At 38.1% G+C, this 16,698-nt stretch overlaps 1 protein-coding gene across 1 annotated transcript in view; it reads right to left on the bottom strand.

Annotated features, from left to right (window-relative positions):
* Positions 1 to 4,291: 4,291 nt before the first annotated feature.
* Positions 4,292 to 16,698, bottom strand: part of LOC140139625 (monocarboxylate transporter 11-like) — a 32,749-nt gene continuing 20,342 nt past the window's right edge. The window contains exons 2-4 of the mRNA XM_072161329.1: positions 5,939 to 6,079; positions 5,004 to 5,828; positions 4,292 to 4,425 (exon numbers count right to left, since the gene is read on the bottom strand). Of these exons, the coding sequence (XP_072017430.1) occupies positions 4,292 to 4,425; positions 5,004 to 5,828; positions 5,939 to 6,079 (1,100 nt within the window). The remainder of the gene's footprint in view (positions 4,426 to 5,003; positions 5,829 to 5,938; positions 6,080 to 16,698) is intronic.

The raw sequence follows: 16,698 nt of genomic DNA, 5'->3' as shown, positions 1-16,698 counted from the left end.
TAGAAATAATGTCACGTTGATTGTAGACCAAAGGCTGGTTGACAGTCAATAAGCTTAAATCTGGAGGTAAGCTTAAACAGGTGCATGGCTGCCAAATTTTGCACCTCAAAAGGCAGTTCTGTAGATGATCGTTTGGAATTAGTTTTGCTGCATTTGTTTCATCAAAATACTCACATCTCATTGTTGAGATGATATTTAACAGTCTGGTACAGATAAACAAAACTTACATAAATGATAACAGACAGCAAACGAGGAAAAACTGGGAGCAGAAACATGATGGTGGCGACAGCTGTGTCAGCGCCATAAAAAAAATCGCGTACCGAAGTTTCGCGTACCGAATTTTCTACCTGTTTCCTCTATGCAAATTAGCTCATTAATTATGCAATTAGAAAGCGGGTTCACTATATAATATTATATGATAAGACAATTTTAGATTTTAAATTATACCCAAAATCTAAGTGTGTAAAGGTGGGGGGGGGGGGCAAAGATTTTTTGGTATGGGGGGCGCAAAGATTTTTTGGCACGGTGGGCAAGCGATTTTTGGCAGAACACTTTTGAGAATTCACCGCCCTGGGGTAAACATAATTTCCCCCAAAATATTTATCTTACCCCCCACACTTTTGAAAACCCCGTCAATTTTGCGCAAACTTTGTCGACTTTGTCCCTCCCCTGAAATTCACTTTGCCCCGGCGCCCCCCCCAAAAAATCTGGTGCCGCCACTGTGCACAGCCCCTAATGCAAGCGCAGTGGGCCGGACATTTTCTAATGTTTTCCTACCTTTTTAGGACGTAATATAGAAACGGTGCCCAAAATATCTGTGCCAAAATTCGCTTTCCACCCCGGGGGTACACATAATTATTGTACCAATTATAATAGCGTCGAACATATTTTGTTCGTGTAAAATTATTCTATGAGAAAAAAACACTTTGATTCACGTACTCTACACTCTTAAAAATACCTTGTCATTGTTGACAGGAAACTAGTCAAATTTAACTAGATTCCGGTGTGAAATAAGACCTTACTAGAATCTAGTAGTTTTGACCAGAATAATCGAATCACCAGAAGTGACAAGATAATCTGGTCAACAAAGAACTAGTCACTTTTGACTAGAATCTGGTCAATTTGACTAGATTCCCAAGTAAAATAGTCATAGTCATTTTGACTAGAAAATTCTAGTCATGTTAATTTGGGTACTCATTATGGGTAAAGACTATATGCCTGGAAATGCATCATCTCTGGTCTGCTCCGCGCTATTAGAGAGGAACACTACGATTCATCAATGTATTTGATAGCATGGTGACACATACTCAAGAACGTATCCTTAATTAATTAAAAAATACGGTCTTGAAAATGGACGGTAGAAAATTCTAAAGTATTTGCTTAAAAATATAAAATCTATGGTGTTAAATAGCGTTTGCCCTGCGTTCTATCATCCGTGGTTTCCTTTTATTTCAACTGAGTATATAATAATACGATTTAAAGAAGGTCCTCCAAACACTAGTACTCATCACAATAATCATTTGTTACCCAATTTATTACAGAAATTGGTGTAAAAACTCACACTGACTTCTTCAGCCTTGACTTGGAATTGACTAGAATTTTTTGACTAGAATTTATGACCAGACGTATGATGACAAGATCCATGTTGACCAGGCATAAATGGCTAGATTCGTGTTGAAATGATTAGAAAATCTCCTCAAAATGACCAAATTCTCGTCAAATTATTTGGACTAGGATTTCTAGTCGAAAAAACGACTAGGTATTTTTAAGAGTGTACTTCACAGATATTCACCAAAAGCGTCCACCCCATAACAAAAAGAAATCTAGGCTACACTGATAGCTACTGATGGGAGCCATACGTGGTGATGGATGTGGGGATGTTTTGTAAGTGAGAAATCCTGTAAACATATATGATTCTATGTTTTGAAAAAAAAATTATAAATCTTTAGATCGATCTCCTTTGAAAATGTTCACGTTCCCAAAACGAAATTATGATACAAAACGTGGACTTAGCCAGGCCTCGTGGCCTATATTTTTTTAAATGTTGTCACAAATCCAAAAACAAATTGTTGAAAATGGAGAACTATTAAAACAAATAATTGTCTCACCGAGGAGTTAAAAAAAATCGTCTCGCCGAGGTGTTAAAAAATGTATTGCTTCACCGAGATGCTAAAATCATTGTCACGGCGGCACGTAGTTCGCAACACAAACTTAAATAACGGGCAAAACAGACACATCATTTATCGGTATGACGTTTTCGTATTGGTGCTGCCCGTTGTGCAGAGCTACTACGGTGGGTTCTCGTACTAGGCGGCACGCCCCAAACTACCACGCGTACATACTGACGTAGGCCTACTGCACTCCCCTTGATAGTCTTTAATGGTGCGTCCCTAAGTTCGTTGCAGTTCAATTTATGATAATTCGTTCAGGTCAAGTTCAAGTCCGGTGGTCATTTTCCTTTTAATGCGATATATACACGTACCTACCAGGTCAGTCAGTATGGTGAATGACAATACATTTACGCGACAAAATCATGGCTACCGTTTCAACTTCTTATGACTATGTGGTGTGTGGATCAGGAAGCGCTGGAGGGGTGGTTGCAGCAAGGCTATCTGAAGATGACAACATCACTGTTCTGCTTCTGGAAGCGGGTCCTTCCGATTTGGATTGGCCTTCCACGCATATACCAGCAAAGGCAGCTAGTTTACATAGGACAGACATTGACTGGAATTACAAGGTATATCGTGTGTTGTGCTGTACCAAATTAAATTGCTACCCGGTATTGGTACCAATCAATAAAATCTGCGTGCGCAAGAGTAGGCCTACTTTTTATTCAAAAGTTTTAAAAAATCACGCTTTCTCTCCCCCCGGCCCGTACGCAGGATTTTATTTGGGGGGGGGGGTGCTGATTTTGAAAAAGTGGACTTTTTCCGGGGGGCGATTTTGGAATCAGCCAGTTTATTCGCGAAAGCCCGAGTAAAAATCCACTTGGGAAGCTAACAAACAGAGGGAGTACGGTAACTGAAAAGATCCGAGATGTGAAAATCTATCAATTGCACACAAATTAATACAAATCAGAGTTTTATGCTTAAATAAAATAGCCAGAGTATGCAAAATGGGCAAGTGGACTACAGAGAAGTCTAGGTTATATAAAGATTATGAATACGTTTTTAAACGTTATTGTAAATTATTTTGGGCAAATATTTTAGCAATTTGCAAAATAGGCCAATTTTGTCAACAGTTAAATAACATTCTTTTAGAATGTTTTACAACACGTTTTCAAATATATTTTATGAATGTTTAAAACTTTTTATATACCCTTTATAAAACCTGACATTTAAACCTTTTCTGTAAAATGCTGTGGGTTTGCTGGGTGTACTGCTGATTCCAAATGTTACAGTGGCTTCCCTTGAAATGAATAAAATATATAACTGTAAAAATCATTTTGATACAGCATATGTGCCCCTTTTCATTACAGGAATATGCTCAAAATGAATTCCAAATTGAAACCGGGAATTGAAGCCATTTGGTTCATACCATTACACATAAAGAGCTATAACTTTGTGTTTGCTCAAAATCAAACAACATTATGGTGTTTATTGCCATAAAACATGTAAAATATGGTCTAAAGCCATGCCATTTCAGCTCATCTCAGCAAACACAAAACGTTTTCGACATCATTCGCAAAAGGTTATAAAAGGTTGTCAGAAAATGTTTAAATGTCGGGTTATATAAAGGGTATATTAAGAAAAGGAAAAGTTTACATATCAACAACTATTCTGACCCAAATTTCCAACCCCTAATACTGAATTGATACGAGCGATTGGATTTTGTACAATGAAGCAGGATCTTGCGGTTGGGAAAAGTGCTGCTCATTTGTCAAATATCAGTCATTAGTCGCTCAGCAATACACTGTAAATACAGTTTAATTCTCAGAAACGCATCGTCCGTTGACGATTTAATAACTGTAAGTTTCAGAGTTTTCCTCTACATAAAAAGTGTAGCAAAAACTTTCTCACCCATCACCGACACCACCGTCACCACCTCCAACACCATCACCACACCACCACCGTCACCATCTCCAACATCATCACCGCACCACCACCGTCACCACCTCCAAAATCATCACCGCACCACCACCATCATCATATTCAACGACAACGACAACAACATCAGCAGCAGCATTATCAACAAGATAATTATCAATATCACCTTCATCATAGTGATATTACTATCAATACCATCGTCATCTTCATCGTTGTTGATATTAATCTTGTGTTCACTGTAATCTTCAAATTGATGCATTTTTCCTTTTGATTCCAATCCAAATTTCCTCCAATCCAAAAGATACAACCGTTATTAAGGAAATAACACCTAATATGGCAAATGATGCGGTGAAACTTCCTGTCATATCGAACAACCAACCTGAAATGAAAAGAAAACAATATTATTGGAACAAATCCATAGCTGATGTATACTTTAATATAGTGGCGAATATGGTATAGTATTGTTAAATTAACACAAAAAGAGAGCTTATTCCGGACTTCCATTGTTACCCTTTGCATTCCCAACAAAATTTAATACCAAATGTTTATTGCATTCCAGGTTATGAGCAGCATGGGAGTAGTTACTCGGCCTTGGTGCATGAGGTCCTGGGTTCAATTCACAGCTGTGACAATTTCGTGGGATACTGATTCGGGATGATGATGCATTGAATGTAAACGAACCATGCGAACAGTCCGTCCTTCGGAGGGGACGTTTAGCTGTCGATCCAATGTACACAGAGGAATATAACTGTATGTACACGTATCTAGAAGTCCGTTTCGAAAAGAGTAGGGTGATAAACCCTAGAATGTCACAATCAGCCCCGGTGGTGTTTATCATGGATTTGGAGGCTTTTTTTTACAGGGTTTGTTAGTCTATTGTGTCAAGCAATCCAAATAATGTAACAAAATAACAGTAAATTGACTACCCATGAACTATCGAAACATTTTATTCTTTACCTGTTATAAACCCACTTGTTATTGACCCTGCACCTTCAAATAACGAATACCACGCCACTCCACTGAAGTATTTAGATTCTTCAGTAACTTTCTTGATGGCAATGTACATCTCTGCTCCAAGAATGCCGTAACTTATACCATAACACACTGACATTGCGACCATCCACTCAAAATTGCCAAACTGAGTCATTAGAATTAAAGACATTGCTGATAAGAAGGATCCCAAGTATATAAGTTGTTTATAGGTTAACAGTTTGTGCAAAATAGGTAAGATAATTCGGATTGCTGTCAATCCGACTCCCCCGCTTGTTGCAACAATTGATGCTTCTCTTATAGATGCGCCGTTAGATACGGCATAAGATACCGTGTATATTAGCCATCCGGTAAATGTATAGCCAATTACGAAAGATGGTATCAATATTAGGGTAACGAAGTGGATATCTGTAAGCAATGATGAATCTATAAGGTCAGACAATGTCTTTGTAAAAGATGATATCAACTTGTAGCCTCCAGTTGTAGCAGGTGGTTTGTCTCTTGCTGATGTAGAAAGAATTGGCCAGATTTCATCATCAGTGACTTCTTGCTCATTATGTGCGTCTATTTTTATGAGGGCACCACATAGGATACTATGCGCGCAAAGCCCACTTAATAACACTAACGTCCCTCTCCAACCGTAGACATCTCGTAACATTTGAGTTAGTATGGGCATGACTGTGATTCCAAGTCCAGTTCCGCAAGAGCAGATGACTACTGCAGTATCAAAATGGGCATCAAAATACTGCGGCACAGCTCCTAAGGTGATGATGGGTTCAAGCATAATAAATCCTTTTGAAAAAGAGAGATTGAGATTTTACGAGACACGTTTGGTGTAGAATTTCTTTTGTTTTTATGTTAAAAATATATTTTCATTAAATATTCATTATTCAGGAACTTACCGAAAAAGATTAACCCAAACAGTAGCGTTAAAGGATTCGAAGCACTCGAACAGATGAGTAAGCCTATGGTAGCTGTGATTCCGCAGACAATGAGACTTGGTCGACCTAGTGATTTGCTAACCAATATATTTGAAGCCAAACCTAACAGATAATAGTATAGAAATTTGAGATCCTGCCATAAGGGGTGGGGTATGAACCTTTGGACAGTATTTATTGTGGGGCATTAGAGCATATCAGACATATCAAATTGCATTCTGAATACGAAGATGTCCTTCTGATATCAAATAATTTTGATTTTTTGAAATTCGCAATGTAATGCACATTTTATGGCAAATCATTAAAAATTGATATTTTTGATATCTAACAGTACTCGAAGAAAACTTTACAAATCTGATGATTTATACTTAAAGTGTATGTAGGTGGGATGAAAAGCCGGCGATCAATTGAAAATGTTGACTTTTCGTATTGAAGTTTTCCCAAAACACCAACCGAAAAAATTAGGTCTTTTTGGGAAAAAATTCATATCTTCAATATGAAAGGTCAAAATTTTCAATTGATCGTCTCTTTTCCTCCCAGCTACATACACTTTAAGAATGTATCATTACATTTATAAAATTTACTTCGAGGACTGTTATATATAAAAATTGTGAAAATATCAAATTTTAATAAGTTGTCCTAAAATTTGTATTATATCGTGAATTTCAAAAAATGGAAATTATTTGATATCAGAACGACATTCTTCGTATTCAGAATGCAATTTGATATGTCTGATGTGCTCTCATGTCCCACAAAAAATACTGTCGAAACGCTCAAAACGCCCATTCCAGATCCCTTCGACAGAGATTTACGATTTACATTTTCCTTTTGGTCTATTTTAAACCCAAAGTTAGCCCCATCTTGATTTATTATTACAAATGCCAAATTACTGCGCTTCGCGCGCATTTATACTAATAAAGCCATTCTGTGAGTAGATCTGTGAGATATCCCCTTGTAATTCGTTTTTGTATATTCCTTTTTTCATCTTAAACTTGAATACGAATCTTAAAAATAAGAGTTATAATTCCATCCTTTATATATATAGGCCTAAATCATATGAGTGTTAGGGCAGCTCCTGTGAAGCCTGGAAAAAAATTTAGCCAAAAGTTGTAAAAGGCTATTAATATGCATCATCCTTTGGCACAATTTTAGGAAACAATTGTCCTTAAGTTTGTTCATTTAAGCATGAAAATTTTTTACGCGCTTCGAGCGCATTTTAGTAGCAGAACAGTGGGACGATTTGGACATTATGCCCACTGACTCGGTGACTCCGGTACACTCCCCTTTGATTTTTAGCATTGAAATAGTAAATTTTCACGCGCTACGCGCGCACTTTATCAAATTTTCATGCACTTTTCATGGTAAAGAAAAGCTGGGGATAGCTTGGTAAAAACTTGGGTTACAGTTATGGGGGATGGTTGTCTTCTATCCGATGCGCCAGGGGTGGCAATCGTGTTGTCCAGGTGCCAGCAACAGGTAAAACAGGCCATACCAGCAAACACCCCTCTGAGAAAAATGACTAGCGACGTCCCTGGATATGCTGTTAAATAGCCTTATTCGTCGTAGAAGTGATGATGTAACAGGATTAACTACCATAGCAATTAGGTGAAAACAATTTTTGAATATATCGCCCTACACTACAAGCATGTTGCACTCATGCTTATCACCTTTGTATGTCTATAATCTTATATTGGATACACTACCGCTCTTTTCAAAGATACTAATCTTACAGGTGCGAGTGATCAGCATGATATGAATATTCTATAGAATTACGATCCAGGTGTCCCTGGTCTTTGACATCTATGGTTCTATACAGAGGTACCGCATGAACGTACTTGTGCAGGGCGATATATATTTAAAAAATTCACTTATTGCTGTGGTAGTTAATCCTGTTACATTGGCGGCGAATTCCACGGCGAAAAGTACGGGCCCTGAACAAAATATGATGCGCGCGCATACTGCCAGGCAAGGAACAATGGGAATTCCACGGCGAATTATGATGTGGCGGGAGTTTTAAAAGTACGGGCCCTGAACAAAATATGATGCGCTCGCATACTGCCAAGCAAGGAACAATGGGAATTGTGATGATGCTAGCGTAAACTGCCAGGCATTGACGTCACAACTCAACCAATCTATATATATACTTCACGGTAGGCTGCCTCCTTTGCCATTTACAGGATAGGTAAGATTCGCAAATATCTTGACCAAAACGCAACAGAACGGTTAGTTCATGCTTTCGTGTCTTCGCGATTGGATTGCTGTAATAGTCTTTTATTTGGTCTTCCTCAGTGTGACATTGCCAAGCTGCAGCGAATTCAAAATTCTGCGGCTAGATTGGTGTCAAGGGTCAAATATCGCGATCACATTACGCCAGTGCTTTTCGATCTCCACTGGCTCCCTGTTGTGTACCGTATTGAGTTCAAGATATTGCTTATCACTTTTAAAGCGTTAAATGATCTTGCTCCATCTTATATTACCGATCTTTTAATCACATACAATCCTGGCCGATCTCTGCGCTCTGCGTCACAAAACCTACTCCGTCTACCAGCAAGGGGTAAACCTCAATTTTATGGCGAGCGGGCTTTCTGTAATGCTGCACCCCTTCTGTGGAATAAACTGCCGGCTCACATTAAATCTTCTTCATCTCTTGCACACTTCAAAAGTCAGCTCAAAACACATTTGTTTAAAATTGCTTTTAATAATTCATAGGAGCCTTTTTTTGGTCTACATTTTTGATCCTTCGTTGCGCATCGACTTTTTAATTGTCTTTGCCTCCGCAGTTTGGTTCCCTGCGTTTTGATACTGTTTTTTTTTTTTCATGTGTAATTAATTATGCTGTATTTTTAAATGATTACTTAAGCTTTACCTTGCACATAATTTTTTTGGTTTGTTTCAGTGTACTTGCGCTCGTTAAATGTGCAATGTTAGCTTATCTTTTGCAGTGTTTTGGTATACATGTAGGTTTTAATTATTGTTCTTAATCATGTTAATTGGTTTTTAAATATGTGCATACTTTTTAACCAGTGTACTTTATATATTTGCTTTCCATGTTTAAATTTGTATAATGTGTTATTATCATGTTTATTGTAAAGCGCTTTGAGATATTATATTGTACTGCGCTATATAAGAAATAAATTATTATTATTATTATTATTATTTTTACTTTTGTATTCATCATCACACTGCCGACTCAGCTTTTTACTGATTCATCTATAGATGAGTTGACTCCTGTCTAAAGACTAATATTTCTTATCAAATAATTTCAAAACATTTTAGAAAATACCATTCAGCTAATGGTGATTTTACTGCTTTATCGGTTTAACGAATACTTTGGTTTAACTATGCTATATATATCAGTGGCGTACCGTGGCCGCCCAACCCCGGGGGGGCTGAAGAAGAAACAATTTTGCCGCCCCTTCCTTAACAGCCCGAAAAGGTTGACCCAATTTTTTTCACGGTCGTTTGAAAAAGTGAAGAGGAAAAAAAAAAAAAAAACGAAAAAAAAAGGATTTTAGGCGCTACCGCCCTAACAGCAACCTTTTTTTTAAAATTTTTATGCTTTTTCAATTTTTTGCGCCATTTTTTCGTTGCTAATTACTTTTGCCGCCCCTTCGTTTTTGCCGCCCCTGTTTTTGCCGCCCCTTCTTCTTCCGCCACCCCTTCGTTTTTGCCGCCCCTACTTTGATTCCCCGGGGCTGGCGCCCCAAAGCCCCCCCAAATATGCGCATGTATATATTGTAATCGTTTCAAATACACTTTTATTTGTATTTGCACAAGTTTGAATTTTTACTGTTGGACTTCTTAGTATATAATTAGGGATGACCATCAAAATTTCATGTTGCCCCTATTGCTACAAAAGATACTCATCAGCAGAAGTATTTTGGTGGTTAAATGGTCAAAATCGGTCAAAAACTTTTCGAATTATGAATTATGAAGTTTCCCATTCTAACCGGTCCTTGGAACGAAATAAATTGACAAAGTCCAAAAATAGCAATGGGAGCAAAATTGGTATAAGCATATATTTACCTTTTTACGTCACGGCTGTGTCTTTTTTCTTACAGGTTCTTTCTTTACACAGCTTTCTTTCTTTCTTTACACAGCCGTGACGTTAGTCACGGCTGTGTCTTTTTTCTTACAGGTTCTTTCTTTCTTTCTTCTTTCTTCTTTCTGTCAACCATTACATTTGCTCTAGCACTCACATGCTTACATCGATTTTGACCTAACTTGGTCACAATGATCATTGATCACGTGCCCCTGCACGTCACATGAAACTTGTGGGGTCAAAGGTCACGCAGGGGTCATAGGGGTCAAAAACGTGATTTCAACTAAAATGCATCTTCTCCTACAGATTACGTACGACAGTGACACCACTTGCACACATGCATTGTTATTAGCCAGTGTCTATATGGTGTACACATATTTGGGGTCAAAGGTCATTAAGGGGTCACTTCCGGTATAAAACGAAAAACCTTCACAAATTTTTATTAGCTAAGTAAAACATAGCGCAGTAACGGTATGTTCACATATGATCTGCAGTTACCCAATGTATATGTGGTATTTTTTTTAATTGGGGTCAAAGCTCATTAAGGGGCCACTTCCGGTATAAAAAGAAATACCTTTAAAATGCATCTTCTTCCACAAATTATGTGTGACAGAGATGCCACTTGCACACATGCATTGTTATTACCCAGTGTCTATGGGGTGTACACAGATTTGGGGTCAAATGTCATTAAGGGGCCACTTCCGGTATAAATTGAAATATCTTCAAAAATTTATTAGCTAAGAAAAACATAGGAGAGTAATGGTATGTTCACACATGAATTGTGTTTAACCAATGTATATATGATATTTTTTTATTTGGGGTCAAAGGTCATTAAGGGGTCATTTCCGGTATAAAACGAAATACCTTTAAAATGCATCTTCTCCCACAAATTACTCAGGACAGTGATGCCACTTACACACATGCATTGTTATTACCCAGTATTTATGGGGTGTACACAGATTTGGGGTCAAAGGTCATTAAGGGGCCACTTCCGGTATGAGACGAAAAACTTTCAAAATGCCCCTTCTGCCACAAATAACATGGCAAAATAATGCCACGTACACGCATACATTGACATTAGCTAATGCCTATGGGGTTTTCATATATTTTGGGGTCAAAGGTCATTAAGAGGTCACAACACGGCTGTGTTCGTGGTCTTAGACCACAGCTAAGTCTAGTTCTTTCTTCTTCTTTCTGTCAACCATTACATTTGCTCTAGCACTCACATGCTTACATCGATTTTGACCTAACTTGGTCAAAATGATCATTGACCGTGCCCCTACATGTCACATGAAACTTGTGGGGTCAAAGGTCACGCAGGGGTCACAGAGGTCAAAAACGTAATTTCCGCTCAAAATGCATCTTCTCCCACATATAACGTAGGACAGTAATGCCACTTGCACACGTGCATTGTGATTACCCAGTGTCTATTTGGTGTACACAGATTTGGGGTCAAAGGCCATTAAGGGGTCACTTCCGGTAAAAAACAAAAAACCTTCAAAAATTTGTATTAGCTAAGTAAAACATAGCACAGTAACGGTATGTTCACATATGATCTGTAGTCATCCAATGTATATGTGGTATTTTTTTTATTTGGGGTCAAAGCTCATTAAGGGGTCACTTCCGGTATTCAAAGAAATACCTTTAAAATGCATCTTCTTCCACAGATTATGTAGGACAGTGACGCCACTTGCACACATACATTATTATTACCCAATGTGTATGGGGTGTACACAGATTTGGGGTCAAAGGTCATTAAGGGCTCACTTCCGGTATAAAACGAAATACCTTCAAAAAATTTTATTAGCTAAACCAAACATAGAACAGTAACGATATGTTCACACATGAATTGTGGTTACCCAGTGTATATGTGGTATTTTTTTAATTTGGGTGATAGGTCATTAAGGGTCACTTCCGGTATAAAACGAAATACCTTTAAAATGCATCTTCTCCAACATATTACGTAGGACAGTGACGCCACTTGCACACATGCATTGTCATTACCCAGTGTCTACGGGGTGTACACAGATTTGGGGTCAAACGTCATTAAAGGGTCACTTCCGGTATAAAACGAAATAATTTCAAAAACATTTATTAGCTAAACAAAACATAGGACAGTAACGGTATGTTCACACATGAATTGTGGTTATCCAGTGTATCTCTGGTATTTTTTATTTGGGATCAAAGGTCATTTAGGGGTCACTTCCGGTCTAAAACGAAATTCCTTCTAAATGCCTCTTCTGGCACAAATAACATAGCAGAGTGATGCCACGTGCAAACGTGCATTGAGATTAGCCGATGTCTATGGAGTGTTCTGAGATTTTGGAGTCAAAGGTCATTAAGGGGTCACACCACGGCTGTGTTCGTGGTCTTAGACCACAGCTAAGTCTAGTTCTTCTTTCTTCTTCTTCTGTCAACCATTACATTTTGCTCTAGCACTCACATGCTTATATCGATTTTGACCTAACTTGGTCACAATGATCATTGACCGTGCCCCTACATGTCACATGAAACTTGTGGGGTCAAAGGTCACACAGGGGTCATAGGGGTCAAAAACGTGATTTCAGCTAAAAATGCATCTTCTCCCACAACTTACGTAGGACAGCGACGCCACTACCGCACATGCATTGTTATTGCCCAGTGTCTATGTGGTGTACACAGATTTGGGTTCAATGGTCATTAAGGGGTCACTTCCGGTATAAAACGAAATACATTCAAAAAATGTTATTAGCTAAACAAAACATAGGACAGTAACGGTATGTTCACACATGAATTGTGGTTACCCAGTGCATATGTGGTATTTATTTTATTATGGACAAAGGTCATTAAGGGGTCACTTCCGGTATAAAACGAAATACCTTTAAAATGCATCTTCTCCCACAAATTACGTAGGACAGTGACGCCACTTGCACACGTGCATTGTCATTACCCAGTGTCTATGTGGTGTACACAGATTTGTGGTCAAAGGTCATTAAGGGGTCACTTCCGGTATAAAATGAAACACCTTCAAACATTTTTATTAGCTAAACAAAACATAGGACAGTAACGATATATTCACAGATGAATTGTGGTTATCCAGTGTATATGTGGTATTTTTTTATTTTTGGTCAAAGGTCATTAAAGGGTCACTTCCGGTATAAAACGAAATACCTTTAAGATGCATTTTCTCCCACAAATTACGTAGGACAGTGACGCCACTTGCACACATGCATTGTCATTGCCCAGTGTCTACCGGGTGTACACAGATTTGGGGTCAAAAGTCATTAAGGGGTCACTTCCGGTAAAAATTGAAATACCTTCAAACAATTTTATTAGCTAAGGAAAACATATCACAGTAACGGTATGTTCGCACATAAAATGGGGTTAGGCAGTGTATAATGTGGTATTTTTTTATTTGGGGTCAAAGGTTATGAAAGGGTGACTTCCGGTCTGAGACGAAAACCTTCAAAATGCCCCTTCTGCCACAAATAACATGTCAAAGTGATGCCACGTGCACACATGCATTGACATCAGCCAATGTCTATAGGGTCTTCATATATTTTGGGGTCAAAGGTCAATAAGAGGTCATAACACGGCTGTGTTTGTGGTCTTAGACCACAGCTAAGTCTAGTTACACAGCATTGACCGTGCCCCTACATGTCACATGAAACTTGTGGGGTCAAAGGTCACGCAGGGGTCACAGGGGTTAAAAACGTGATTTCAACTAAAAATGCATCTTTTCCCACAACTTACGTAGGACAGCGACCCTACTTGCACACATGCATTGTTATTACCCAGTGTCTATGTGGTGTACACAGATTTGGGGTCAAAGGTCATTAAGGGGGTCACTTCCGGTATAAAACGAAAAACCTTCAAAAATTTGTATTAGCTAAATAAAACATAGCACAGTAACGGTATGTTCACATATGATCTGCAGTCACCCAATGTACATGTGGTATTTTTTTATTATTTGGGGTCAAAGCGCATTAAGGGGTCACTTCCGGTATAAAAAGAAATACCTTTAAAATGCATCTTCTTCCACAAATTATGTGGGACAGAGATGCCACTTGCACACATGCATTGTTATTACTCAGTGTCTATGGGGTGTACACAGATTTGGGGTCAAAGGTCATTAAGGGGTCACTTCCGGTATAAAACGAAATACCTTCAAAAATTTTTATTAGATAAGTAAAACATGGGACAGTAACGGTATGTTCACACATGATCTGCAGTCACCCAATGTATATGTGGTATTTTTTTTATTTGGGGTCAAATCTCATTAAGGGGTCACTTCCGGTATAAAACGAAACACCTTTAAAATGCATCTTCTTCCACAGATTCTGTAGGACAGTGACACCACTTGCACACATGCATTGTTATTATCCAGTGTCTATGGGGTGTACACAGATTTGGGGTCAAAGGTCATTAAGGGGTCACTTCCGGTATAAAACGAAAATCTTTATAATGCTTCTTTTTCCACTAATTACGTAGGACAGTGACGCCACTTGCACACATGCATTGTTATAACACAGTGTCTATATGGTGTACACACATTTGGGGTCAAAGGTCATTAAGGGGTCACTTCCGGTATAAAACGAAAAGCCTTTAAACATTTTTATTAGCTACGTAAAACATAGCACAGTAACGGTATGTTCATATATGATCTGCAGTCACCCAATGTATATGTGGTATTTTTTTTATTTGGGGTCAAAGCTCATTAAGGGGTCACTTCCGGTATAAAACAAAATACCTTTAAAATGCATCTTCTTCCACAGATTCTGTAGGACAGTGACGCCACTTGCACACATGCATTGTTATTACCCAGTGTCTATGGGGTGTACACAGATTTTGGGTCAAAGGTCATTAAGGGGTCACTTCCGGTATAAAATGAAAAACCTTCAATTTTTTTTATTTGCTTAGAAAAACATAGGACAGTAACCGTATGTTCACACATGATTTGCAGTCACTCAATGTATATGTGGTATTTTTTATTCGGGGTCAAATTTCATTAAGGGGTCACTTCCGGTATAAAACGAAAGACCTTTAAAATGCATCTTCTTCCACAGATTATGTAGGACAGTGACGCCACTTGCACACATGCATTGTTATTACACAGTGTCTATGAGGTGTATACAGATTTGGGGTCAAAGGTCATTAAGGGGTCATTTCCGGTATAAACCGAAATACCTTCAAATGCCCCTTCTGCCACAAAAAGCATAGCAAAGTGATGCCACATGGACATGCGCATTGACATTAGCCAATGTCTATGGGGTTTTCATATATTTTGGGGTCAAATGTGATTAAGGGGTCACAACACGGCTGTGTTCGTGGTCTTAGACCACAGCTAAGTCTAGTTGTATTTCTTTATTTTAATATAATATGCAAACATGAAACAAGCATATTGTGAAAGTATCTAATGGGTTTCTTATGAAATGACACTTTACTAGTCAATAGCATAAATTATTTCTTCAAACCGAGGCACTGAAATCATGATTTTAGAAAACATTTGCCAAACACTCCATAATGCTACAGGGAGCACAGTACTTTAACAATGGAGTGAAAGACTCATTATTGATTAGGCGCGTATATTAAAAGTGCAGCTCCTGTGCGTGTATAGCAGCAAGTCAGTGTAGACGGTATAAATATAAAAAAATGTTTAGGGTTGAGATCAGGTGAAAAATACATAAAATGAGCACGAAACTTCACATTTATGTTTAGAAAGGTGTCTATTTAACATGACTCGAAAGGTGTATGGACATTCCAAAGGGAAGCTGGTGATTTAATTTTTAACTCGAGATCTACTTGTCCATTTTTTTAACCTTTTTACAGAGGGTATGATAAAGGTAATAACGGCAACTCTGCCAAATTACAGCTCAGTAGGTAAAGGTTTTCACCTGATCTTATTGATCTGAATATTTTGTGCCATTCTGAGCAGTGCTGTACTTGGCCACTGGCAATTAAGCGCACTGTGGCGATGGACCAATTTTGACTCACATTTACAGAAAAACCAAATAAGTTATGTTGCTGTAATTTGCATGATAGTTATCAAACATAATTGGCATTAACATCCCCAATTTTTACAGAAAAATTATGAAAAATAAAAGAATGAGCTCAATTTAGAAATGTCTGTGCAAGCAGTGCACAGTTGAGCTCCCTGCATGTCTATGGGAGTGTTCTAATCAAGTTGATGGTTCATTGGTCATCCCTAATATAATGTATTTTTAATGATCCATCGTCGATGTAATGAACAGCTGCCCTTCGGGTTTTAGATTACGGAAATTAGCATGCATATAAGTTCATTTGAGATCAAGAAAATGTCATCTAATAATCTATCCAATTAAGTAAATTATATCTTTTTACTCAGTATATGATGTATTTTTTTAATGAACCGTTGTCGATGTAATGAACAGCTGCACTGCTAATTTATGCAATGTTGCACTCCAATAGCGAGATTTCATAAACACTATAATTATTCATCGTTTTGGGACCAACAATATCAAAACACGGGCTACTATTTTAAGAAAGAAGTCAAAGTATCCACGATGTTTTTGAAGGAACCAGTATAATTAATACTTTTTTAATTATGCGAATAATGCATTGAATTGTCGCTTTATATTTTGCATCTTATTAATACAGCCGTCTCTCAACACGCGATTCATTCAAAATTCCCGGGCGCCGAAAATGTCCAGTGCAATGACGTCCC

Source organism: Amphiura filiformis, chromosome 18 (genome assembly GCF_039555335.1).
Source record: "Amphiura filiformis chromosome 18, Afil_fr2py, whole genome shotgun sequence".
Lineage (NCBI taxonomy): Eukaryota > Metazoa > Echinodermata > Ophiuroidea > Amphilepidida > Amphiuridae > Amphiura > Amphiura filiformis.
This window is presented reverse-complemented; position numbering and strand designations above follow the sequence as displayed.